Here is a 26,600-nt window from a genome sequence, read left to right as displayed (position 1 = left end):
ACATCAGGGAGGTGATGCTAGACAGGCAAGTGAGTGAATTGGATTTCAGTGAGGAAGGTGCAAAATCATCAGCCTCACTTTTCTCCCCATAGCCATCTGGGTCCAGTGGCAAAAGTTTAGATCAGGGTGATTGGAGAAGATCCTAGATAACACATATATATGTGTAAATACTTATGGAGCCTGATTATGAGATAATTTTCCCCTCTACCCTCATCTCCAGTGTTCTTCCCATTATTTTCTTTAGATCATTAAATCATAACAGAACTACTCCTAGACTTTGCTTAATTAGATTTTCTTTATGGACCCTAATTGGACTTCCTTTATGGATCTTGATAGTGTTCAGAGGACACAAATGTAAGATCTTGCCATATTTGAATGTAAGCATGTATCTTTATTTAGTTCTTTATCATTGTTTATTCAAGTCTACATTTTTATGTTGCTTAACCTCTATCTTTACACTTCAGAATTTCTCCATAGTTCTGGTCTTTTCATCAAAAATGCTTAAAAGTCCTTTATTTCATTAAAAATCTGTCTCTCTTCTAGTACTATACTCCTTTATTGTTGGTTTAGTTATTCTTGACTGTAAACTCATATCCTTTGCTTTCTGGAATATTATAATCCAAGTTATTTGCTCCTGCTACAAGGATGGCTTGTGTGATGCTGACTGTGGTTCCTCAGTACTTGAATTCTTTCTTTCTGGCTGTTTGCTCTTTATTTTTTCTTTGGATGCGAAGCTCTGGATTTTGGCAATGATGTTCCTAGGAGTTTTCATTTGGGGGATTCCTTTAGGATTCTTTCTTCTTCTACTTTGGCTTCTGATTTTAAAAGATATGAGTAGTTTTTTTTAAAGATATCTCGATATATTATGTCTAGGCTCTTTTTTTTTTTTTTTTTTTGGTCATGGCATTCAATTATTCTTACTTTTTTTTCTCCTCAATGTGTTTTCCAGGTCAGTTGTTTTTCCTGTGAGCTAATTGACACTTTCTTCTATTTTTTTTAGCCTCTCTTTATTTTAATATTTCTTATTGCCTCATGGAGTCATTGGTTTATTTGGTCTATTATAATTTTGAAGGACAGCTAGATGGTTTAGTGGATAGAGCACCAGCCCTGAAGTCAGGAGGATCCTGAGTTCAAATATGATCTCAGACACTTAACACTTCCTAGCTGTGTGATCCTGAACAAGTCACTTAACCCCAATTGCCTCAGCAAAAATTAAAAAAATAATAATAATAATTTTGAGATTGTTGCTTGGGCAAGGTTTTGTACTTCTTGTGCCAACCTGTTGATTGCCTTTCCAGTTCTTTCTTTCATAGCTTCTATTTCTTTCCATTTATTGTTTAAAAAAAACAACTTTTTTTAAACTCTTTCTTTGTCTCTTCCACGATTCTACCTAAGTTTTGTGCCCAAGTTATGTTTTTCTCTGAGGCATTGTTTGTAGATGTAGAGTCATTCTCAACTTCTGGTGTTGTGTCTTAAGTATCCTTGCTACCATAAATAATTCATTCTAATGGAGGTCTTTTGTTGTTCATTTGTTTGCCCATTTATTCAGTTTACAACCTGACCAGACTTAATGTTAGGGCTGCCACACTTCTAGAGGGAAGGTCTGGGCTGATTCTGTTGCTTCTTTTTGCGAATACTGGGTATTGTGTAAGATCTCAGAGACAGGCTGGGGACTTGCAAGCTTTCAGTGCTCCCAGAGTTGTCTGATCCAGGATAAAATCTTATTATTGCTTTCTTTGATTGGAGGCCTGCAAGTTCTTGATTTGAGTTTAGGTCTGAGAAAGAAAGGACTGCTGCTGGATTCAGTTTCCATCAGCCACCTAGAAAACTCTATTGTTCATCATGGCAGAATTATAGGTTCCCCTTTGGTCCAGGTTTCCCACTTCAGTTATTCCTCTGCAGGTTAGGCTTAAATGATACAAGTAAGACCCTATGAGTATGGAGTCTGAGCCACACTATTGCTACTGTTGCTATAGACTTGAATTTTCTTCTTCCTCTGATACACTATCCTAGCCCTTCCTACTCTGCAACACCATTGCCCTGGAACTGTGATCTGGGACCGAATAATAAATGACAAAGCTACCAACTGACAGCATAATACTTTGCTGTGGATTTGAATTTGTGACCAGGAGCCCACTCTACTACTTCCTACCACTCAACTATCTTGGTTCCCCATACACACACAAACACAGAGAGAGAGAGAGAGAGAGAGAGAGAGAGAGAGAGAGAGAGAGAGAGAGAGAGAGAGAGAGAGAGAAAGAGAGAGAAAGAGAGAGAGAGAGATTAAGAGAGAGAGAGAGAGAGAGAGAGAGAGAGAGAGAGAGAGAGAGAGAGAGAGAGAGAGAAAGAGAGAGAGAGAGAGAGATTAAGAGAGAGAGAGAGAGAGAGAGAGAGAGAGAGAGAGAGTTGACTTCAATCTACTACATAGAAATTGGCTTGGATTGGATGGAATGTAGTTTGTGCTCAAGAAACCTCTCAGCCCCTAAGGTGGCAACAGTGGTCACTGAAAAATGTCCCCATTCTCTGACCATCTCTAACCCAAGTTTTGCCCCTTTCAGTCATTTCTAAGCGTCTCTTCTGCTGGCTTTCCCCTCACTCTTTGTTTCCCCAGCTCTTATCTTTGCTAACAGAGTCCTGGGTTACTTGGAGTGATGATCCTGTATTCTCCTACCCTATCCCCATCACTGGGATGATCCTGTATTTCTGAATCAATTCTGAGGCAAAGTCAAGAAGCCTCAAAGAGTGAAGCCATTATATAGAGCAGAAAGCCCAGATCGTGACTTCACTGGTCTCCTGAGTTATGTGTATAAATTGGGAGAGTCAATTTTTTAAAAATCAACTTTGGATTCTTATTCTTTTCCAGAAGGCTCCATCTAGAACTGTGTTGAAAATCTGAAGGAATATCTAGGTTCCTGAGAAGGTAAGGCTCCCCGGAGGAAAGGGTGTTTTATTCTCTAGCAGTCCTAAAGACTTTTCCTTTGGGGTGGGTGTGGCGGGGCTCAGCTCTAAGGTAGCAACATAAATCTGAAGGCTCGCTTAGATAGATTCCTAGGAGAGGTACTAACCTGAGGGAGAAGAAAGGATGGTTGTTTTGATCACTGGAGGACTTAGGTGTGAGTCCTTGGAAAGGCTCAGTGGGGCAATGTGAATGCTAGATTGGAATCTGGAGAGTTTATGTTCAAATTTCCCCCCCCCCCCCCCCAGCCCTGGGCTTCATTTTGTCCATCTGTTCAATGAAGAACTCGGAGTAGGTTACTTCCATATCTCCATTCTCTTCTTAATCAATGATCTTATATGATTATTTGGATTTCCACATGTTTACTCTACATGAGACCTGAGGGTCTTTTCCCTCCTGTAATAGAAACCTAGACATTCAAGTTCTGTCTGATGTTTCCAGGCTAGGAGCAAGATTCAAAGAGAAAATTTCTATGAGAAATCCCCAGAATTTGAACCAGATCTGTGGTTGTGGGCAAAGCTACATATAAAATAAACAAACAAAAAAAACCTCTTAATTTTCAGATAGCAGCTGGGATCTGAAATGGGACATGAATATTTCTTCTCCAAACCCCACTAATTTCCTTTCCCTCTCCCTTTCTCAGTGTTAGAGGGTGGAGCTGGAACCCCCCGGGGGCGAAAGGCCTGAGTCAAGAACATCCAGAAACAGAAATAAATAATGTTGAAAGTTTGAGGACATGAACACAGCTTCTCCTTCCTCCAATATTGACACCTGGAATAAGAGAATTATTAAGGAAACAGAAGGGATAGATGAGAAGATCTGATGTTTCAGTTAATGCTATTTGTTGAATTGAATTCCAAGTTGATGACATTAGTGAGTTGGTGATGAGTGACAGCTGTTTGTTGAGCTGCTGAACTGGAGCCACTTGCAGTTGAAAGGGAAAAACTGCCATCAGAATACACTGATACCGAACCCCAGTTGGACTTAGTTGGTAGCTAAGGGCCTTTCCAGCTCTTTAATTCTATGGGCCACATCTTCTCTCCTTTTCCTCAAGTCCTACCCTCTTCTCCAAATTTTGCAGCAGAAATTCTAAGTAGCCCAGTATCAGGGAAGGGGGGGGAGAAAGGACTTCACCGGACTCCAGCTTCTTTTGTGATTAAGGAATAGATTGAAGGCCCTGGCTGAAATTCTTGCTTGAGGGCCCAGAATTTAAACTTAGTCACAAGCTTTGAGCCTTGTTTTAGGAAAGAATGAGGTGGCTGTTGCATAATGAGGAGCTGGGAGGGTGTGGGCTGAAGAAGGAAACGATGCTGTCTTCCTGTGGCCTGAGCCATGAGCGCAGAGGGTGTGTATGTGTGAGATCGGAGCGGAGGAGGGAAGCCAACAGTGGAGGGGGGAATAAGGGGTGGTGAAGGGAGGAATCAGAAAGGGAATATGAATTTCTGAGCTGAAGCAGAATATGCTTTTGACTAATTCCAGCCCTTATGGGCCCTAGCTGCAACTCTGTCCCATAAAACAAATCTTCCTTTCCGATGGAGTTGGTCCCAGAGAGTTCTCTTCGAAATAAATGAAGTGGAAAGTGGAATGAGTGATATTAGAGAACTGGTAATGAGCAGCCGAAGGAGTCGATCAGTTCTGCTGGAAGGTTCGGGGTGCTATCCCTTCGCTATCCCGCCACGAAGCACTCCTTCCCCCTTGTCCCCCAACCACTCAGAGTGTTTTCTTAACTTCCATCCCAATTTCAGGTTCGCAGATCCTCCGGTCCTCTCAGGTTCACAGCCCTATCCCAACCCCCACACGAGATGAGCCTTCCTATCCAGCCCACAACTGTCCCCATTGTACCCTTTATCCCTCGAAAGCTCTCCCCTGCCCTCTGGGAGATAATATACCTCGTTCCCCTGGACACTCCTCCCAGCCCCATTCAGCTCCGCTATCTCTTCCTTCTCTAACCTTTACCCTCCGAACTTTTCTCATTCTTACTTAGATGGCTCATTTCTTGCTCTTTATTCTCCATCCCCACCAGGCTTTCCCTGTAACTGCCTTCAACTCTATTATCCCGTCTAGCCCAGTTTCCTATCTGTACTCTGTATCCTCCTTTTATGATTTCCACAATTGTCTCATTCTTTCTCATCTCAGCCTCAGCTCTATCTTTTCTCTTCTTCCTCTCAAAATCCCCACCAACTTCAGGCCGCCCTCAGTCTCCCAAACACGCACTCTCTCAGGTTCTCTCTCTTCATCCCAATTCCCCGCCTCCCTTTCCCCCACACCCTCCTCCCACTCCCCCAACCAGCTGCCCTGTTCCCAAATTCCGGGCGAGATTCCCAGGAACAAAGCAAAAAAAGAAAAAAGAAAAAAAGACAATTTGGGAAATAAACAATGAGAAGAGGGAGGAGGGAATACTCAGGTGGGGGTGGGGCCCTCTCGAGTCCCACCCAGTTTGGGGGATGCCCCTACCCCCCCCCTTCACCTGGCTCTTAAAGGGGCCGGCCCAGGGCTGGCCGCTTACTTAAGGCTGAGGGGCTGCGGGCGCCTGCAGATGCGCTCCGACTGCTCCGGGAGGGTGGGAAGGGGTGGAAAACCAGGCCATGACCCCCCGCGGGCTCTTGTTGCTGCTGCTCTCCCTGCTTCTGGGTGCCCGCCTGGGTACCTCGGCACGGTGTCCAGACTGTAGGCAGGGGGCGCCGGCGGGATGCCCTGGGGGCTGCTTGGAGGAGGAAGGGGTACAGCCGCAGCCAGAAGGATGTGCAGAGAATGGAGGGTGCGTCAGGCGGGAGGGGGAACCATGCGGGGTCTACACTCCTAACTGTGGCCCAGGGCTACAATGCCATCCCCCTGAAGAAGATGAGACACCACTCCGAGCACTGCTGCTTGGCCGGGGTCGCTGCCGAAGGTCCAGGGGGCCATCAGGTGAGTTCCAAAGCCCAGCCTCACCTCCTTCCAGGTGCCTGGGTGAGCTCAGCTCCCAGAGGAGCGCGCCTCCCTCGAAATTGTGAGTCTGCGCCCCACCCCAACTCTACCCCCTCATTCATTATCTTTGCACCCATCCCTGGTTCTTCTTCTCTTCTACCAAGCAGCACTCCTTCTTCCCAGGTTAAGTACAAAGGGGAGCCTCTAGGGAGATAAAGCTAAAGTGGGGGAAGAGGTGTAAGTTGCAACTAGGGGAGGCAGAGTCCCACACCGTATTACCATTACCTATATTTTATTACTCTTTGTCTCCATGAGGTAGATTGTGGAATCTGAGTTGGGGGCCCAGAAGAGATTTTGGAATACATGCAGGATTTTTATTTATTTATCTTGAGGGAACTCCTAGTGTCAGAATTCCCAAGTGCTGGGAAGCTGCCAGAAACTCCCCCTACATACACATCCTGCCCAAAAAAAAAAAAAAAAAATTGTGACTTGCCCAGTCAGATAGCCAGTAAGTGCAAGAGAAGGAATCTGAATCCAGGTCTTCCATGACTGATCTCCAACACTTTTTATCCACTGTTTTACGCCTTTTTAGATTCACAAGCCCTCTTATTCCTTTCCTCTTGTTTCACTGAGGTGGCAGGCAGAGTTGGGAGTCTAATTACAATATCCCAACTCACTATGCCAAGCTCTTTTTTTGCTCAAGACTCGGCAATCAGGAAAGGGGCAAAAATTCCTGCTTCATAGATTCCACTTCTCTGAGATGGAGCTAGGAACATAAAAAATCCCCAATATATTTGTAAATGTTTTTCTTCTCTTATTCCCGTGTGGTCAGCCACCCTTGGTATGGGGGGTGGGGGTGGGAAGAAGAAGAATTAGGATAGCAGTATCTATATTTCCAGCACCCAGGGAAACACATTTGGAAATGACATGGAGAATAAACCCAGCCTGCAGAAAGTTTCCCTGCTCTGTTTAGCCCTCCCTAATAGCACTGGACAGAGAAGGTCAGTCAGTCTAGAAGCATTTTTAAAATGCTTTCTAAATGCCAGGCACCGTGCTAAGTGTTGGAGATATAAAGAAAAGCAAAAAAATCCCTATTCTTCAAAAGTTTTCAGTCTAATGGGAAGACAAGATGAAAACAACCACATACAAACAAAATAGAAACAATATAGATTGGAGATAATCAACAGAAGAAGGTACTAGCATTAAGTGGGAGGGAGAAAGGTTCCTTGTAGAAGGGAGATTTTAACCAAGATTTAAAGAAAACTAGGCATGTCAGGAGGTGGGCAGGAGGAGGGAGAGAATTCCAGACCTGGGAAAGAGGCAGTGGAAATGACCAGTCTTAGAATATGGAGCATCTCATTCAAGAGGTGGCAAAGGAGGTCAGTGACAGGATCAAAGTAATGAATGTGAGGGAAGTTTAGAAGAGGAAGGGAAGGGACACCAGGTTATGAAGAAGGTAGAGTTGAGGCAGAATTTAGAGGGACATTAGGGGTTTGCTAGGGACTGAAAGGGCATCAAAGGAAAAGGGATAGAAGAAAACAGCAAGGAAAGGATATGGGCAGAGGTATCACTAGGTTGAGTCAGAGGGTGGAACAGAAGTATTGAGTCGACCCAAAAAAGTGGTGGAAACCCCCACCTTCCCCCTTAATATATACGAGTTTATAGTGGGTGTTGGGACAAGGCTTACAATCACTTCATGATAGAAATTGGTTAGGTCTAGGATGTCCAGTCTCAACCCAGGATTGACTACATGACTTGGATTGAGGTTAGTCGTGTGGTATATTTGGATACCAAGGAAGTAGAAAGGTAGGCTACTGTTTGCCAACACCAGTGTTAGGCAGTTCAAGAATTTTGGGATTTACAAAGAAAGATTTATGGATTTAAGCTGGTGGAGATAGAAAAAGATAATGTTACACAGGAAACTCTCACTGCTCACAAAGAGATGGAGGAAAGGTCAGGTTTTGCTCTTGGGGCAAGAGGGACATAGACCTTTTGGAGCTAGTGAGGAGATAGAACTGATTATTACTCTTTTACCTGGGATAAATTCCAAGAAGTACACAGTCCTCTCTCTCTTTGTCCTCTGCTGCCCAATGAATATCATATCCCGCACCCCACAAATCTCTTCCCACCACTCCCTTGCCTGGACTTTCCCTGTGGTGAGAAGTAAGTGTACAGCTCAAAAGGCACTCCCCACACTCCTTCCTAATTCTCCCCACTCTCTCCATCCTAGATTACCACACCCTCCTTCCACCTCCCGGACCGGGTTAAGGGACCAGAGAGAGATCCAACAGGGACCCCTCCTCCACCCCCTGCTGGATTTTTCTCAGTGAAACCAAATCTCAGGCACCGGGAGGGGTAGGGGTGAGTCACAAGCAGGGTCAGGAAGGGGACACACATTCCTTTTCTGTCCCTGCTGACCCCTCCTCTCTCCCCCGCTGCATCCCATCAGTTCCCGAGCTTGGGATTCCCCCTTCTGGCCATTTGCAGAATGCCCACTAAGAAATAAGAGCTAGTGAACTTCCTGAGTATGTCACACATCCAAACAGAAGAACAATTTCTCACATTTTTTATAACACTTTACATTTTTCAAAATCTCTTTACATCTGCTTCCTCCTCACTGCAACCTAATAAGGTAGGTAAGGCAAATAATATTAAGCACCAAATGAAAAAATGAAAACACAGAGAGTATTAGGATTCAGTATTTCTGATCCCCAAACTTGGGCTCTCCACAACTCAACCCAAAGCCTTTCTCATTTTCTTACTTAGCAAGGAGCTGAAGATTAGGGGGTCTTCATCTCTTTTCCAAGTCTTGGAGAAGGGGCCTCCTCTCATCTCCCATCCTTAATACAGTTCTCCCTTCCTCACTCTCCACCATGTCTGTCCACAGAAGAGAATCCCAAGGGAACCAAGCCCAGTCCAAGGGGCCCCCAACAGCAGGATGTGAACCGTGGAGGTCAAGAGAAGGCCTTGGAAACTACTTCCCGAGCCAGTCCTGGGGGTGGACAAGACAGTGAGATGGTGGGCAATAGGGATGGCAAAGGGTGGGATGTGCTGAGGGCAACCCTGTGGAGGAAAGGGGAGGGAAATAATGATGGAAAGATAGAAAGAAAGACTTTGGGAACAAGCATCCCTGAATCTGCCTCTTAGGGGAGGGTTCCATGGATCACTGTCAGTTCAGAAAGGTCCAAGCCTTTAACTCATAATGGGTTAAGCTTCAAGGGTAGAAGTAAGCCTCTTTCCAGAGGGTTGCTTGGCTAATTTTTTCTTTATTGGTAAGGACCACTCCAGAGTGATATATCACAGAAGAGATGGAGGGAAGCTGAGTCTGCAGCCCCTCCTACCCAGGGATGTCAGGGAAGAGAGAGTATATGGCCTCTGGAATTTAATCCAGTTCTAAAAATCCTCTTGTCTCCCCACCATCACACCATCCATGTTCCGCCAGGGCCCCTGCCGCCGCCATCTAGACACAGTGTTACAACAGCTCCAGGCTGAGGTCTACCGTGGGGCCCGGACTCTTTATGTGCCCAACTGTGACCACAAAGGCTTCTACAGGAAGCGGCAGGTGAGGATACACTTTCATCCCCTTCCCCATGTTCTCCAATTAGCTCACAGACATTTATGGAGCTCCTATTACTGTTCGTATAAGGCATGGCATTAAACACTAGGGGCATATAACAAAAGCACAAGGTACAGTGGCTATTCCCAAGGAGCTAGATAGGAGAAAGAGAAAGTAAGAGAGATAGGGAGACACAAAGAGAAAGACAGAGAGACACAGAGAGAGAGAGAGAGAGAGAGAGAGAGAGAGAGAGAGAGAGAAAGAAGAGGGAGAGAGAGAGACAGAGAGAGAAAGACAGAGAGACAAAGACAGAGAAGGGAGGAAGGGGGGAAAGGGAGGAGAAAGAGGGAGACAAAGAGACAGAGAGAGAGAAGGGAGAGGGCAAGAGACAGAGAAAGAGAGAGAGAGAGAGAAGGGAGACAGAGAGACAGAAAAAGAGGCAGAGAGAAAGAAGAGGAAGTGTGAGGGGAGAGAGATAAAGAAGAGGGAGAGAGACAGAAACAGAGAGAGAAGGGAGAGGGAGAGAGAGAAGAGAGACAGAGAAAGAGGCAGAGAGAGAGAAGAGGAAGAGAGAGGGGAGAGAGATAAAGAAGAGGGAGACAGGAGAGAAAGAAAGAGAGAGAGAGACAGAGAGACAGAGACAAAGAGACAGAGAGAGAGAGAAGGAGAAGAAGAAGAGAGAGGAAGAGAAATGGAGAGGGAGGAAGAGAGAAGAGTTAAAGGGAGGGGGATACTTGGGCATGAAAAGATAACTAACAATGGCAGTATCGATTATTGACCAAGGAATAGTGAAGGTATTAAGCAGTAGGAGGGAAGGAAATATTATTTTGTGGATCAGAATGGTTAAGGAACTTGAACTAGATTCTGAAGGATAGGCAGAAATTAGATAAGTGAGAGAAACTAAGGAAAACTGGGGAGAATAGAGGTCATGGGTGGCTGAAGGCTAGGAGCCTAGGGAGCATTGTTTATATATATATATAAGCTAGGTGTCCAGCATTTCCTTCCCCAGATCCAACTTCCCCCATCCCATTGGCTTATTGACAATCTTCTGTGAGAACTGAGATCCATTCACTTCTAACTCTGTGTCTCTATCCAGTGCCGGTCATCTCAAGGGCTGCGCAGGGGACCATGTTGGTGTGTAACCCGAATGGGACAACCCCTGACCGGCCCCACTGAATTGGATGCAAACTCCCTCTGTCTTTCTGACTCCAGTGGTTAAAGCAGAGGCAGGGAAGAGCATCTGGGGCCTCTGATGGAGCTGGTCTGGGGGGGCACCATCATGGGCTATTTATTGTGATGAAGAACTGCAGGAAGAAGAGCCCCGGGTTCCCCTTCCCCCTGCCCCCAGCATCTCCCCCTGGTTCTTTCTCAAGCTGTGTGTGTGTCAATGACTCAACTACATGATAATTGGGAAGACTGTTGGTGTTGGGTTGGATTGTTAATAAAGCTCAACTGGGGTCTTGTTGTCTATTATGTGTTATTATCTCCTTCCCCTGTCTCACTCCTCCTCACACACATACTTATAGCCCTTGGTTCATTCTTTCTTCAATTCAGCTTGGTCTCCCATTTCTTGAGCATTAGACTTTTCCTGTTGCCTAATCTCTATCCTTCCTAAGACATTTAGAAATCCTTTGGTTGATAATGTTCCAGACCAATCCCATCCCATCCCCAAGGCAGAGGGAGCAATATCTGTCTTTTGTCATGTTCTCTATCCTTCTTTGGGGACTTTGTCCCTGACACTGATCTCTGAACACATGGAGAAAGAGAAAAGTTAATAGTTAATCTCCAGAACTACCTCCCTCAATCCCTACTCCCATTTTCACAGAAGAAACAATAAAAACAAAGTCTTATTCCTCCAGGTTTATCTCAGGGAAAGTAAGATGTGACCCCACAGGCACCTAGCAGGTGGTTAAAAAGAAGCTAGATAGCTTCTTTTAACTTGCTTGGCTTGGAAATGGGGGAATAATCTCTTCCCTAGACATTTTCCAATTATTCGTATCCTCTTCCGTATTTTTAGTGTCACAGAACTAGGGAGAGAGAGCAGGTATCTCTGGGGTTCCATGAGTCAGCAAGGAGACAGTATGCTTCCCATCTTTTCTTGACCTTCAGTCTTCTGTGTGGGAGGCAGCTGAGAAGACATCAGATTGATAAAGGCTTCAGATGGGCAGAGCCCTGCACAACCAACAGTCACTACCATAGTCAGTGGATGGCACATAGAGGGGCGGGAGGAATTAGGCGACAGGAAGCTGAACTGGAGGTAGAGGGTGGACTCCTAGATCCCTTTGACAGGGGCAAAGTTCATTCTTAGGAACCCTCATCCTCATAAGATAACTTATCAGGGGCCTAACAGGCCCCTTCCTCCAGAGAGGACTTTAGTCCACACTGGTCACACAGTGCCGGGACGCCGATTGGGGCAGGTGCTGGGAGGGGAGCCGGTTGTTTGTTCACACACATCATGGAGCCAGCAGGGGCCCAGCTTCGGAGGAGAGAGGGGCTGGCAGAGAAACAAGGGAACATCTCCCCCCTCAATGGTGAGTCTCAAGAGAGTACAGGAAGACTCGTCATACAGGACATGGGGGCAGCACAGGGAAGGATCGGATGTGTTGTTGAAAAGGCCTTATGAGGGTCAGTCCTTTCTACTGCACTGGAAGAACAGGAGGTTCTAAGTGAAGTCTATAATTTCAGACTTTGCCTGAGAGAAGAAATTATTTAATATTGCAGTCTTTGACCAATTAGTCTGATCTCATCTTTGATGCTGGCCTTGAACTCTTATGGAAGAGAAGCTGAGGGGGTGGGCAATGTGAGAAAAGAGAAGGAACATAAGAATCTGTATTCTAAAAAGTCTCAGTGTAGGGGGCTCTGGGTCAAAGACAACATAGCCCAGATACTTCCTACTTTTTGGATGTGGCCAATAGCCTCTCTCTCTCCTAGAAAGTACCAAAGAACATGGGGTTCCTGACCTGGTACAACTGACAAGGCACATGAAGGTGAGTGAGGCTGGGTTAGAGGTCAGAGATAAGGTCCCAGAGTCAGAGGTCCAGTTGGACAGGTCCTGAGGTAAGGGAAAGGATGAAGATTGGGTTGGGGGGAAAGTCTTGTCTTGGATTTAAAAAATCAGTCATGGGTCAAAGGTTAATAAGGAGATGGGATCAAGTAAGCCTAGAGTTTGGTCAAAAAAGTGTTGGGGGGAAGGGGGAGAGGAGACGGCAAGGATGGAGATCCAGCATCATGCTAATAAGGAATCAGTAGTCAGGAAAGATCCAAGACTGAGAAATGAAGAAATCTGGCTGGGCTGTTTTACTTTGGCTCTAAGTCCCTCAGGCGGTGAAAGAAGAGTTGCTGGAGCAAGCTCACCAGCAGCTGAATGAGCTGTTTGATCGGGCCATGTGGGAAGCTGTGCAGTCCTACCCACCTCAGGGCTGGACCTCGGCCCCTCAGGAATCCCCAAAAAGGTAAGGACCAGAAGGTGGGCAACAGAAGCCCTCTCCTTCTGGAGCAGAAGCATCACTCCTGTTCTCTGGAATTTCTCTGTTCCCCATCTCCATTCAGAGCCCGGGAATCAAATCTGGAGAGACGGAAAGTTTTCATCCACCGCAAGTCACTGCTTGAGTGAGTCAGGGGTCAGGGCAGTAGTTAGGGGAAGGGATAAGTGCAGATGGAAATCAGGAATCTTGACCTCCAGTTATGGGTGGAGCAGGGAAGATGCTCTAGGTCTTGATTTTCCCATACATCTTCCAGGAGAGGAAGGGAAGGAAGGAATAGCAAGATGAAATATGATTGAGTCAGAAAGATGTTTGGACAGATCAATGATTGAACCCCTTAATCTCATCCGACTCTGGTCCTTCCAGCGAGCTGATGGAAGTTCAGCATTTTCGAACCATTTATCATATGTTCATTGCGGGACTGTGTGTCTTCATCATCAGCACACTGGCCATTGACTTCATTGATGAAGGAAGGTATGAGTGTCCTGGGTACCACAACCTATACTATGATAACAACCCTTCTCTATCTCCAAGACCAACCATTTTAATCTTTCCTTAAGCAGTTTCATCCCTCAGATGTGTCCCATTCTGTTTTCAAGTTTTCTATGAGTTATTCCTGAAGAGAAAACACAAGGGCTAATTAGGTAGGAGAAAGGAGTAGGTGAGAACCCAAAATCTTGAAAGAGATGGCTTGGGTGGGGAAAGCAATTGACATAGTCAAGAGGTTTGGCTTAAAAATCCATCCTAGACACTTGTTTGATTTTTTTGACTTGTCATTTTTCTTCCTCCCTCCCCATCTCTCCCTTCTCCTAGAGAGCGAGCAATCCAATATAAGTTAAACACGTGAATTCTTTTTTTTATAATAGCTTTTTATTTTCAAAATATATGCAAAGATAGTTTTTAACATTCACCCTGGCAAAATTTTGAGTTCCATATTTTTCTCCCTTCCTTCCCAACCTGCCCCTGCCCTAGATAGCAAGCAATCCAATATAAAACATGTGCAACTCTTCTAAACATATCATGCTGCACAAGAAAAATCAGATCAAAAAGAAAAAAATGAGAGGAAAAAACCCTGACTTAAATGTAAATTTTTCAAATGGGGATGATAATACTTTCATTAAAGGGTCAGTATAAGGAAAACAGCAGACCTAAAAGCTTTATATTTGGTATCATTAGGAACATCTATATCTAGACGGGGAGTGTATGGAAGGATATGAAAAATACTCAGACCAATGGGAAAGATCATTTCTAAAATGTCCAAAATTCCACCTCCCCCAAAAGACCCTACTTAATTAAGTCTGTCCATAGGTATTTGTGAATTACCTAAGTGTAAGTCAAAGAAATTCAAGATAGTTCCTTACCCTCTAGGAGTTTACAATCTAATGGGGGTAACAATATGCAAATAACTATGTACAGACAAGCTATATACAGGATAAATCAGAATAATCAAAAGCACTCAGGGGGAAGGGTGGGGCTATGACACACACAGTGTTTCATGTAGTCCAACTTGGATCAGATGAAGGTGGAAGTTGTATATCTGAGGTCCAGGCTCTGTTGGGATAACATGGAAAGGAGAAAATCAAGAATGGCAGTTGATAAGTCCCTGTATCTCGTCTTTCCATCCCAAGGTTAATGCTGGAGTTTGACCTCCTGATCTTCAGCTTCGGACAGCTGCCCCTGGCCTTGGTGACCTGGCTGCCCATGTTTCTATGCACACTCCTAGCCCCATACCAGGCTCTCCGGCTATGGGCTAGACCAGGGGCCAGGTGACCTGGTATGTAGGGGCAGGGCTGGGAGCAGGGCTCCTAGCCATTCAAGCTTTGGTGTTGTGTGCCCTTCCAGTCCACGTGGTCCTGAAGTACCAGCTGTCTCCTGCCTCCCGCTGCGTTCTAGTCTTTGAGCAGGTAGGGGCTGAACCTGGGAAGTGGAGGGGGAAAACTCCTATGGGTGGGAAGTTTCCACAGAAACAGTTAAGTCTTCGAGGGATGGGCCAACCTTGAGAAAGAAGAGGAAGAATAATGAAGGCAGGGTCAGATTAAAGTCTCTTTCAAAGCAATCAACTCAGAGGAAGTCCAAACACTGAATGTTTGGGTAGAACTAGGGAACACCCAGTACTGATCTACTATGTTCTGCCATCTTTACCCCTTGTCTTCCCCACCAGGATCACAGTGTGTTTTAAGTGCCATAAGGTAGAATAAACCTGATTTTGAGTCAATATTAATCAATCATTATTTATTAAATAGCAGCTGTGTTCTAAGGACTGTCCTAACTGTTGGGCCAAACAGTGCCTTTTCCTCAAGGAGCTTGCATGGAGTGGAAGGAAGGGGTAGAAATATGTATACAAATAGGTACATACAAAGTATATCAAGATTAGTTTTTTGAAAATAGAAGGCAACAGTAGCTGTGAGGTTCAGAAAAGATTTCATATAAAAGAAAACAAGGAGTTTCTGAGGGACTGAGAAACAGTGGCAGTGCTTTCCATTCAAAGGGGATGGAAAGTACAAAGAGCTAGAGATTATGATGGATTGTCCTGAATGACTAACAGCAAGAAAGTCAATCTGGCCAGACTTAATGAAAAGGAGTAATGTTTAAAAAGGTGGAAAAGAAGATTGGAGGGCTACAAAAAAGTTGAGCTGGAAAGTAGAGCTTTTAACACTGACATTTAATTCCAGAGAGTACTATTCCCTATGTAATCTCTCCATCTCAAATGCACTAAACTGGGTGTCATAAAGGCTGTGTCCTAATTTTGGTTAAACCACTAATTCCTTTTGTAACTCCTTTCCCCTCAATTTCCTCATCTGCAAAATGAGAATACTTTTATCTACTTCCCAGCATTGTTATAAAGATGAGATGCTATCATGGCTATAGACAGTGCTATGTAAATACATCTTACCTAACACAGAGCCTTGTCTTCATCAGGTGTTTAGTAAATATTTGTTGACCTCAAGCTCTAACATCCCTTTCCAGTTTTAATATAATACGATTCTCTTCCAACTCCTACTCAGGTTCGGTTCCTGATGAAAAGTTACTCCTTCTTGAGGGAAGCCACACCTGCAATCTTCCATGCTAAAGGAGGTGAATCCTCTGATAAGTGTATCAACTCTTCAGCCCCCATGTACCCTACTTCCCTAAAACTCCTGCCCCATCCTTCTCATTCCTTACCACAATCAGCTCTTCCAGGCAAAGAAGGTAGACCTTAATACAGACACTGGTCTTTGTTGCTTCCCCTCCATCTTGACTTAGATTTGTCATCCACCATTCTTTCCCCTGGAATAGAACATAAGGATGGTAACACAGAGTCCAGAAGGCTCTTGAGGAAAGAATGACACAATCAGAATTGTTAGGAAGATAACTGAGATGATAAGTAAGACAGGTTTCCTGTAAAAGGAAGAAGGATAGGAAGCCTGAGGACAGAAGGGTGCCCTGGGTGGGGTAAGACCTGACCTCAAGAGATAAAGTACCTCTGAGTAAGGTCATGGAAAATAAGATTGCCTGCTACTAGTTGGTTTGGAACAGATTTTATTTCTTATACTCTTCCCTTAAAGCCATCATCTGCCTCTAGATCCTCCTCTCATTCCTTGTGTCCTTACTCAATTCCTACGAGATCTCCAGTCAGAGTCTGGTCCTTCTCTACATTTCCCCTTATTAATCCATTAGTCTCCAGTATCCTTGTTCCCCTAACCTAGACTCTTCCTCTTTCTTCACTTTGCCCTTGTCTCCATCATCATTACAGGTGAGAGAACCCAAGCTCCCAGTTTCTCCAGCTACCTCTACTTCCTCTTCTGCCCCACACTCATGTATAGAGAGAATTATCCCAGGTGAGAGCTTTCTGTCCTACCCTGAATGCCCAACCCACCTAAAACCCTATCTTTCTGATTTCCCTTTCTCCCTGGGGTCCTTGACCCTACTCTGAAGCTCTGGATCCCTCCTTCTATCTGAAAGCACCAGACTTCCCAGATCCCTATCTCTCAGGTATTCCCCAACCTGAGGGGGGATAATTAAGCAACTGAGGGAGAGGGGACTCCAAAGGTTCAAAAGTAAGACTTCTTGGGAAGACTGTGACACAACCCCAATTACTGCTCCAGGACAACCCATATCAGGTGGAATTATGTGGCCAAGAACTTTGCCCAGGTCAGAGGATGGGAAGTGATGGAGGTGGTGGGAGGGAAGGAGAGGTACTAGAGAACTGAGTGGGAAGAGGTCTGGTAGAGACTTTGGGCACAAAAAAGGTGGGGGTTCAGAAGCTGGGGGTCCAGATGAGATAAGATATGCAGGATGGGTGGATGCAGAAAATACTTGCCAATGGTGTCCTGTGCCTCCATCCTCTCCTCAGGCCCTGGGGTGTCTGTTCTACGCCTGTTTCATACTCGGTCGCCTCTGTGTGCCTGTCTTTGACAACATGAGCCGTGAGCCCTTCAGTACCCGAGCCCTGGTGCTCTCCATAATGCATGCCACATTGCCCGGTGGGTCCCTCCTGGATACTGTGGATGCAAAATGGGATGCAGGATACAGGATGCTTCTCTTAGCTTAGTGGCTAGAGGGCAGTGGGAGGATGTGAGCAGCTAGGACCAGTTCTTAAAACTAATAAGATAATTTGGGGCATGAGATACTGAAGAAAAAAGCTTCCACAAAAAGGGAAAGCAAGAGTCCTACAAGGGGAGACACACTCACACACACAGAAAGACTGAGACAGAGACAGAGATAGAGACTTTGACTCTGGGTAGAACAAGATTTGACCTCAAAAGATGGGAGGGAGAGGGAGGAAGCGGCTGTTCTAATCTCCTGCCATCATCCCTAGGTATCTTCATGCTATTGCTCATATTCTTCGCCTTTCTTCATTGCTGGCTCAATGCCTTTGCAGAGATGCTACGGTTTGCAGACCGAATGTTCTACAGGGTAGGTAGGAAGAAGGGGAGAGGGAAATAGAAGTGAAGGGAAAAGAGAAAACTTCACTAATAAATAAAATAGGTCATCTCTCAGGGACATGATATCAGGAATTGGGAATGTCCCTCTTTCCCCCCAAAAAATCTCTCTCCTTGGTAATGCTTTTTACATCTACCAGGACTATTGTTAAGCTGTTTGGACAAATTTCACAAGTCAGAAAGCCCAAAGTTCAAGGCTTGTCTCTGACACATACCAGCAGTGTCAGCTGACACATACCCTTGACCTCTTAGCTTTCCAGGCAAACCTAATATATCCCATGCCTAAGACCAAGTAACAAATAGCTTCTCTGTGGAAGAAATTTCAGACATATATACAAATCAATGGAGATAGAGACAGAGACAAAGATAATTACAGAGAGACAGAGAGATAAAGACTCACAGAGAGAATCACTCTCTTGCTATAATAAGACTTTCCCCCAATTGCTGTTATCGAATTGTGTCCAACTCATTGTGACCCTTATTGGGGTTTTCTTGGCAGAGATACTGGAGTGGTTTTCCATTTCCTTCTCTAACTCTTTTTATAGATAAGGAAGCTGAGGCAAACAAGGTCCTTGAGTAGCCTTGTGCAGGGTCACACAGCTAAGTATTCGAGACTGGATTTGAATTCAGAAAGATGAAGCTTTCTGACTTCCAGGCCCCAAACTACAATCCACTGTACCATCTAGCTGCCCTGATTAAAAGTACAAACTCCCACAGTGAGGAGTAAACTGTTCTCAAACTAACAATCACTAACTTCTTAGTGTGAATTACTTTATCAGATCCTTTTTAAAAATAATTTTATTTTTCTCCATTACATGTAAAGAAAACTTTTAAAATATTCCTTAAAAAAAATTTAGCTTCCAATTCTTTCTCTTCTTTTCTCACCTCTCCCTCCCTAAGACAATACATGTGCAGTTATGCAGAACATATTTTATATTTGTCATGTAAACGAAGACACAGACCCCAAAAAGAAAAAAAAACATAGAAAGTAAAAAATAGTATGTTTTGATATCAGATCCTTTTCTTTTTTTTTCCCTCTTATTCTAATTTTTTTTAATTAAAGCTTTTTCTTTTGTCTTTTTTTGGCTAAGGCAATTAAGGTTAAGTGACTTGCCCAAGGTCACACAGCCAGGAAGTGTTAAGTGTCTGAGGTCATATTCGAACTCAGGTCTTCCTGACTACAGGGCTGGTACTCTATCCACTACCCCACCTAGCTGCCCCAAAGCTTTTTATTTTCAAAACATATGCATGGATAATTTTTCAACATTAATCCTTGCAAAACCTTGTGTTCCAAATTTTCTCCTCCTTTTCCCCACCCTCTCCCCTAGATGGCAGGTAATACAATACATATTACACATGTTAAAATATGTAAAATCCAATATATGTATACATATTTATACAATTATCAGATCCTTTTCTAAGATTAAATCTGGATAAGGAACTAGGAATGTTAAAGGGTAGTTACTTCCTTAAGTTGTGGTATCTCCAGAAAAGGTGATTTTGCCATTTCACAGCCTTCTGGAAAATTCATGTGGTCCTTGTTGGGACTGGGGAGCACTATGACAGAGTCATTAGGTGATAGGAACTCTCTGGTCAGTATTAAACAGCCCAATCCTTGGCCCTTCCATCCGCAGGATTGGTGGAACTCAACATCCTTCTCTAACTACTATCGGACCTGGAATGTGGTGGTCCATGATTGGCTCTATAGCTACATCTACCAGGATGGACTTCGGGTAAGAAGAAGCCCCAAGACCACTCTTACTCCCCCAAACTCTCAGACCTTTTGGGACAAGTTTCCATGTCCCTAGTCAATAAGGTTTCAATGAGATTAGCCTTCTTAGTTTAAATTACTTAGCCTTCCCAGATCCTGTAGACTTCATCTGTAAATGAGAAGGTCCCACCAGACAGCTTATGAAATCCCTTCCATTTTAGGGTTCATATCCTATAACCTCCTCCCAGACTTGTCCCAACTTGCTCCTCTCAAACTCAATTGCTGGAAAATCCCTGGAGCTTTCTAACTTCCTTTTCCTTTGCTGTTATTTATCCAATATTTTGTTCTTCAGCCCACCTCTCTCCCTGACCCATCATCAGAACTGGAAAGGAAGCCATCAAGCCCTTTTTTAAAGGCTTCCACACACCTCCTTTTAAAAATTTAATTTTACAAATGAAGGAACTAAGGCAGAACTGCACTGTGCTCTCCTTCCCTCTTCCCAGTTCCTTACACAAAGATTTGGCTAGGTTCCTAGCCAATGGCCCCCTCCCCACCATAGACCTCATGATTTTCTGCCTCCTATCCATCATTTCCATTCCTTCTTTTACAAGTCTCTGGAATTGGAAAGACCTGAGACTATTGAAAATCGGGACCCTAGAGATCATCTAGTGCAGTTCTTAGCCCTTTTTTTTGGTTGTTCCACAGACTCCTTTGTCAAGCTGGGGAAGCCTATGGACTTCTCCATTTTTTTTTTCTTTTTGCAAGGCAATTTGGATTAAGTAACTTGCCTATGGTCACACAACTAGGAAACTTAAGTGTCTGAGGTTATATTTGAACTCAGATCCTCCTGACTTTAGTGTTCTATACACAGTGCTATCTAGCTGCTCTGAGTCCTCATAGAATATTTTTTCAAATTTATTTTTTAAGCAGAGTTTTTTATTCTTTTATTTTCAGCTCCATATTCTCTTCCTCAATCCACCTAATCTCCATCTAATGAGAAGGCAAGAAAAACAAAACCTGTTATTAATATGTCATATAATGTTTTTTAAAGGCATAAAATAAAATATAGGGTTACAGAGGAAATAAAAATAGGGTGACAGAAGAAATCCATCATATTTAAATAGTTATAAAATTTTAGGGGGGAAGTTCATGAATCCTAGTGCTAATCCAACCTCTTGATTTTTGAGTTGAATAAACTGAGATTAGAAGAAATGTCCACATAGTAATCAATATCATAAAACTGGACTCTTCTGAGCGAGTCTGATGCCTCTCTCTTCTCCAGTCCTTGAGACCCCGTCCCTTTTGCCTCCTGACTTCCTTAGGAAGGCTTCAGGGGGACAGGGCTCACAATACTTCCTGATGGACTCACTCCTCTGCCCTCTCTCCCTGTCTAGCTCCTAGGTGTCAAGGCACGAGGTCCAGCCATGCTCAGTGTGTTCCTGGTCTCCGCTATTGTCCACGAGTACATCTTCTGCTTTGTTCTGGGATTCTTCTACCCTGTAATGTTGATTCTCTTCCTCATTGGAGGTAGGCAGAGTCCCAGTCATTGGTCAGGGCTAGTTAGTCCCTCTGATTTTCTGTGTGACATCCTTTTCCTTGGTGAATCATGATGGAGGGGATGCAGAAGGACAGGAACATCAGAAATCCAGAGGGAAGAGTTCTCAGCTTCACACCTGAAGTCCCCCTGGTGATATTGGACACAAGGGTCCCTTAAAAATGAAGCATGAAGGGCAGCTAGGTGGTGTAGTGGACAGAGCACCAGCCCTGGAATTGGGAGGACTGAGTTCAAATCCAGCCTCAAACCCCAATTGCACCCATGCATAAACACACACACACATACACACACACGCACACACACGCACACAAATTTTAAAACTAATCACAATCTGAAACAGCAAGATGTGGTAACAAGATGATGGAACTTGAAGACCAAGGACTTGAGTTGGAGTCATTACTCTGCCATTTATTATCAGTAGAATCTCAGGAATGCTATTTTATCTCAGTTTCCTTATCTATAAAAATGGGAGAGGGGGGGACAATTTGGACTAGAAATGACTGCTAATAATCCTTCTAGCTCTAGAACTATGATCATGTGACATATTCAAAAGCCATAACACTAGCCCCCACCTCCATATTTCTTTTACCAGGCAATTCGAGGACATATTGGTTCAAAGGAAGGAAAGGGCATGGAAAAAAAGGAAGAGAGAGAAGAAGCATTTCTATAGCACGTACTATATGCCTGACCCCATGCTGAGCATTTTTAGAAATATCATCTCATTTGATCCTCACAACTCTTAAGAGTTAGATGGGGGAAGCTAGGTAGTGCAATGGATAGAGCACTAGCCCTGAAGTCAGGAGGACCTGAGTTCAAATTTGGTCTCAGACACAACACTCCCTAGCTGTGTGACCCTGGGCAAGTCACTTAACCCCAATTGTCTCAGCAAATTAAAAAAAAAGAGAGAGAGCTAGGTGCTATGCTTTATCCCCATTTTACAAATGAGGAAACTGAGGCAAACTGAGGTTAACTGACTTGCCTAGGGTCACACAGAGAGGAAATATCTGAAGTTGAATTTGAACTCAGTTCTCCACAACTCCAGACACTCTACTGGTACAAAAGACACATTATAAAGCATAGTAAGAGAAGTGACAGACCCCACCCATACTCCTAGGGGACCACCCTTCCACAAGTGGTCATATACCAACAAAAATAGGCAGGAACACATGTGGAGGTAACTCATGTGTAAAGAATTTGCACATAAATGCAAAAAAAGTCACTAATATCTGATTGGTACATGAGAAGGAACTTGTCACTTACTTTGCTATGATTTTAATTAGTCTCTATGTGGTCCCTTGGTATCCTCAGATGCTGTCTATTGGCATTTGATGGCTTCTCTCTTGACTTGTTATGCAGTCTCTCTTACAGGTCAAAACTTCCTTCCCCTTTTTAATTTTTTGAGCAGGAAGTAGATAGGGGAGGGGACAAAAGAGAGGGAACTCCCAAGATTCTTCTAACTTACTCTGTGAATTATGGTCAGAAAATTCCATCTTCTATCCTGCATCAAGTTGCCAGTCTGAATCCTCACAAATCACTTTGGAAATTCAATTTAACAAAACTTTTCCCCAAAACTCACCCCAAATCCCAGAAAGGACTGAGTAAAGCTGATGGAGTTGCTCTACTTTGCCCCATCAACCAAATTCCATATATTAGTTCAATGCAACATGGATGCAACAAATACACACATATAACACAGTCATAAACACAGACATAAGTTATTGTTTCTCCTTCATTCTCAAAGATGTTCAATGGCATTTTGAGTGATGTTTTGACTTGCAAGTAGATTGGATTTAAGCCAGACAGAGTAAGTAAAAAGTTCCCTCTCATGCACGGATCAACCTTATTCTCTCCTTCAGAGACAGAGTCCAGTAGCAAGACAAAAGTCAAGATGAATGACAATGGCCCAGCACAGATACAAGTATAGGAAGAAGAAGATAAAGATGGTCTATCCTTTGTACAAATCCAATGTACCAGAGATGGACAGTTAGATTGCAGATGAATCAGACTATGCTTCTTAGAGGAAGAAATTGTGGAGCAGTTTTTAGAAGGCAGAGACAGACAGGGCTGGGGGAAAGATGGCTTCTGAGTGCCAGAGCATCTGATATTCAGGTTTTTATTATTTGGCTATTTTTCAGCCATGTCCAACTCTTTGTGACTCCATCTGTGGTTTTCTTGGCAAAAGTATTGGAGTAGATTGCCATTTTCCCTCTCCAGCTCATTTTACAGATGAAGAAACTGAGGAAATCAGGGTTAAGTGATTTGGCCAGGTTCATACAATAGTAAATGTCTGAGACCACATTTAAACTCAGGAAGATGAGTCTTCCTGACTCTAGATCTGGTGCTCTCCCCACATTTAGCTGCTCCATGCTAAATGAAACACATCTTGGCTAAGAATCCTTAACCTTACTTCTTCCCAGCATTGTGAAGAGAGAAGGGAAGTGAGATGAGTTCTTTCCCTCTGGTAGGACAAGAAAAAAGTAGATGGGGCATAAGGAAATACAAGCACTTCTTTTCTTGTTTGTTTTTTAATAATAGCTTTTTTATTTTCAAAATACACAGTTTTCATCATTCACTCTTACAAAACTTTGTGTTCCAAAATTTTCTCCCTCCCCTAGACACCAAATAATCCATGAGCACTTAATGGTTTGGGGAGATGTTGTCTAGGAGTTGTTGAGGGGTATCATAGCAATACCCCAATGCCTGGGGGCCAAGAAGAGAGCACAGTTCTTGAGGAGTTAGAGAGACATAATTAGGGTGGTGACTTGGGAGGAGCAATTCCCAAGGATGAGCTGGGATACCTGGGGGAGCCGTTGAAGGCAAGGGGGAAAGAGGGTCAGCTGGTTTGGGAATGGTCAGGGAAATGGAATTCCAGACCCATCTAATCTCTTCTTTCTAGCAATGCTTAACTTCATGATGCATGACAAGCACAGTGGGCCTGTGTGGAATGTCCTCCTATGGACTATGCTTTTCCTGGGCCAGGGAATAATGGTCAGCTTGTACTGTCAAGAATGGTACGCCCGGAAACAATGTCCACTGTCCCAGGTAAGGAAGCCCTTCTGCAATTCTTTCTTTCCTCCTTCCCTTCCCAGGCCAACGCCTTCAGATTTTCCCAAATGTAACCTGTTGTTCAAGGTGAATGACAAGGCCCCAGTTTACTTTCCCCACCCCTACAATGCCTTGACCTCCCCATTCCCCTTCAGCCCTCACCCTACTCACATACACTGGCTTTCAGGCCAATGGAACTCCTTTCTCTCTAAGCTCATATATTTACAACTGGATTAGATATTGGGGAATAGGGTCTCAGCTTAAATTCACCTCAGGGTGGAAGGAATTCTTGCCCACCCTTCTTCCTCAGGGCCCTTGCTCATAATCTCCCCTCTTTCACACAGATGACCTTCTGGGGACTGGTTACCCCACGATCCTGGTCCTGTCATATCTAAAGGTCAACGTACTGCTGATGTTCCTCCGGCCAATGTCTAGTCCTGGGATTATACTTCCTAGAGTCTCAGCCCCATCCCCTGGAACCAAGGCAGTACAATTCCAAATCCCACCCCTGGCAAAAAAAATAAAAAATATCTGGAATACATGAAACCTGCCACTGGGTGCCAGTGGAAAACATACAGGAGACATACCGACAGCCAGATTGAAATGAAGGTCCTTCCTCTACTCCAGGTTTCAGATACAGGCTCTGCCCACTCTAAGCCTCTCTACAGTTAAAGAAACTTGGAAAAAAACTTGGAAAGTCTTGAGAGCATAACGGAATGTGAATGAACTGGGAGGTGATTGGGGTGTGAGTGGGTGAGGATGTTGTCTCCTCTTCCTCTTCCTCCCAACAATAAACTTCCCTTTCTGAGTCTATGCATTGTAAAATTGTCCCTGCAGATACAGGTAAACTCTATGGCTGGGAGAGAATAAGGATGGGATTGCCTTAATGAGTGAAAACCTATTAGAATTGCTTCTGTGCTCTCCAACTTCCCCTTTGGACTTGGTACCATATATACACATCCAGCTTCTATCTGTAGTCCTACAGCTCTGCTCCTCTCTGGTGACCCTTTTTCTCTCAGTCATGGTCCACTCCCCCAACTCCTGATACCACTCCTTTGCTACATACATGCATATGTATATAGGCTCAATAAATAGTTGTTTGATTCTGGGGCAATATGGTATAGGAAAATGAGTACCAGACTAGCTCCTATGCTTACTAATTGTGTGACTGTGAACAAGTCAACTATCTCCTTTGATCCTTGGGTTCTCCATCTGTAAAATGGGAATAACACCTATCTCAGTATTGTTGGGAAGAATAACACTTTTCTACTCTTAAAGCACCATAGAGATTTGAGTTATTATTATAGATATTATCTTGATAATGGAAATAAGAGATAAACCTGAGAACCATGGCACAGGGAACTTTCAGGAGAGGATACTCCCTCTACCAATGCAGATTAGCATTTTATCTGCAATATATCTTCTAAGAGAGTTGCCTAGAACAGTGAGAGGTTAAGTGACATGCCGACTCACACAGTCAGAATGTGTCAGAAGCAGGCCATCCTGATTCTGAAATCAAGCTCTCCATTTATCATTATTGTTCTTGTTGATAGTGTTGTTCTTGTATTGTTATTATTACTATATCCTGAGAAAGGTGGGGGTGGAACTCATGCTGGTCATGGAATAGGATTTCTTTTGTCCAAACACTGGACTCAAAGCAGGCTAAGTAAATTATGGCAAACACCTAGAACTGTGAAAGATCAAGATTCTTGGGACTGATCAAGAGAAGCATAAATCATATTTAATCTATATCAGATTGTTTGCTGCCTTGGGGAGGGAGAGAGGTGAAGGAAGGAGAAAAATTTGGAACACAAAATCTTACAAAAATGAATGTTGAAACTATCTTTATATTTAGAAAAATAAAGGGGAAAAAGAAAAAATGCAAATCCAGAGAGAGTTTAGAAAGGCATCCTGATGATGATGATGATGATGCTATTAATAATAATTCCTATTGATGCATTACTTTAATAATGATGTACCACTTTTTAATACATTGGTTACGACTTTAAGGTTTGCGAAGAGCTCTATATACATTATCTTTTCTTATTCTCTCAATATCATTGGGATTGGTGATGTTATTGGGAGTATATAATAATATGAACCATTGGGTGATATTATTATCCCCATTTTATAAATGAGGAAACTGAGGAAAAGAGAAGTTACATGAATTATCCAAGGTTATACCATTCATGAGTGTTTTTATATAGGAGTTGCACTCAAGTCTTCCTGACTCCAAGTCAAGGGTTCTCTATCAACTATTCCACCTGCTGTCCCCAAAAGGATAATCTTTGTGTGATCTCATTATTGAGTCTTCCTTCCATCAGTGCAGATCGTAGCCCATGCACATGTCCTCATCCTTTTTGTCCATGCACTAATGAAGTCTCTGAAGCTAAGATGCAACAGAGGAATGGGTTCATTCTGTGCTGCTTATGCTAATTTTGGCTTAACACAGGTCCTCCACCAGCC

General features: G+C 43.7%; 2 protein-coding genes across 2 annotated transcripts; both read left to right on the top strand.

Moving 5' to 3' along the window:
* Positions 1-5,495: 5,495 nt before the first annotated feature.
* On the top strand, positions 5,496-10,889 carry IGFBP6 (insulin like growth factor binding protein 6). The gene is made up of 4 exons (XM_052000432.1): positions 5,496-5,863; positions 8,751-8,881; positions 9,306-9,425; positions 10,516-10,889. Exons 1-4 carry the CDS (start codon positions 5,542-5,544, stop codon positions 10,636-10,638), a joined length of 696 nt encoding a protein of 231 aa, XP_051856392.1. The 5' UTR covers positions 5,496-5,541; the 3' UTR covers positions 10,639-10,889.
* Positions 10,890-11,816: 927 nt separating this feature from the next.
* Positions 11,817-24,947, top strand: SOAT2 (sterol O-acyltransferase 2). Its single transcript, XM_052000431.1, is given in 16 exon segments — positions 11,817-11,950; positions 12,351-12,406; positions 12,741-12,871; positions 12,969-13,028; positions 13,268-13,375; positions 14,530-14,668; positions 14,671-14,805; positions 15,907-15,976; positions 16,635-16,719; positions 16,987-17,032; positions 17,235-17,364; positions 17,700-17,797; positions 19,458-19,556; positions 20,929-21,061; positions 23,986-24,131; positions 24,479-24,947. Coding segments are annotated over 16 exon segments (1,563 nt in total). The 5' UTR covers positions 11,817-11,874; the 3' UTR covers positions 24,530-24,947.
* The last annotated feature ends 1,653 nt before the right edge of the window (positions 24,948-26,600 follow it).

Source organism: Antechinus flavipes, chromosome 5, assembly GCF_016432865.1.
Source record: "Antechinus flavipes isolate AdamAnt ecotype Samford, QLD, Australia chromosome 5, AdamAnt_v2, whole genome shotgun sequence".
Classification (NCBI taxonomy): Eukaryota; Metazoa; Chordata; class Mammalia; order Dasyuromorphia; family Dasyuridae; genus Antechinus; species Antechinus flavipes.
The sequence above is the reverse complement of the archived record's forward strand: the minus strand, read 5'-3'. Positions and strand labels throughout refer to the sequence as shown.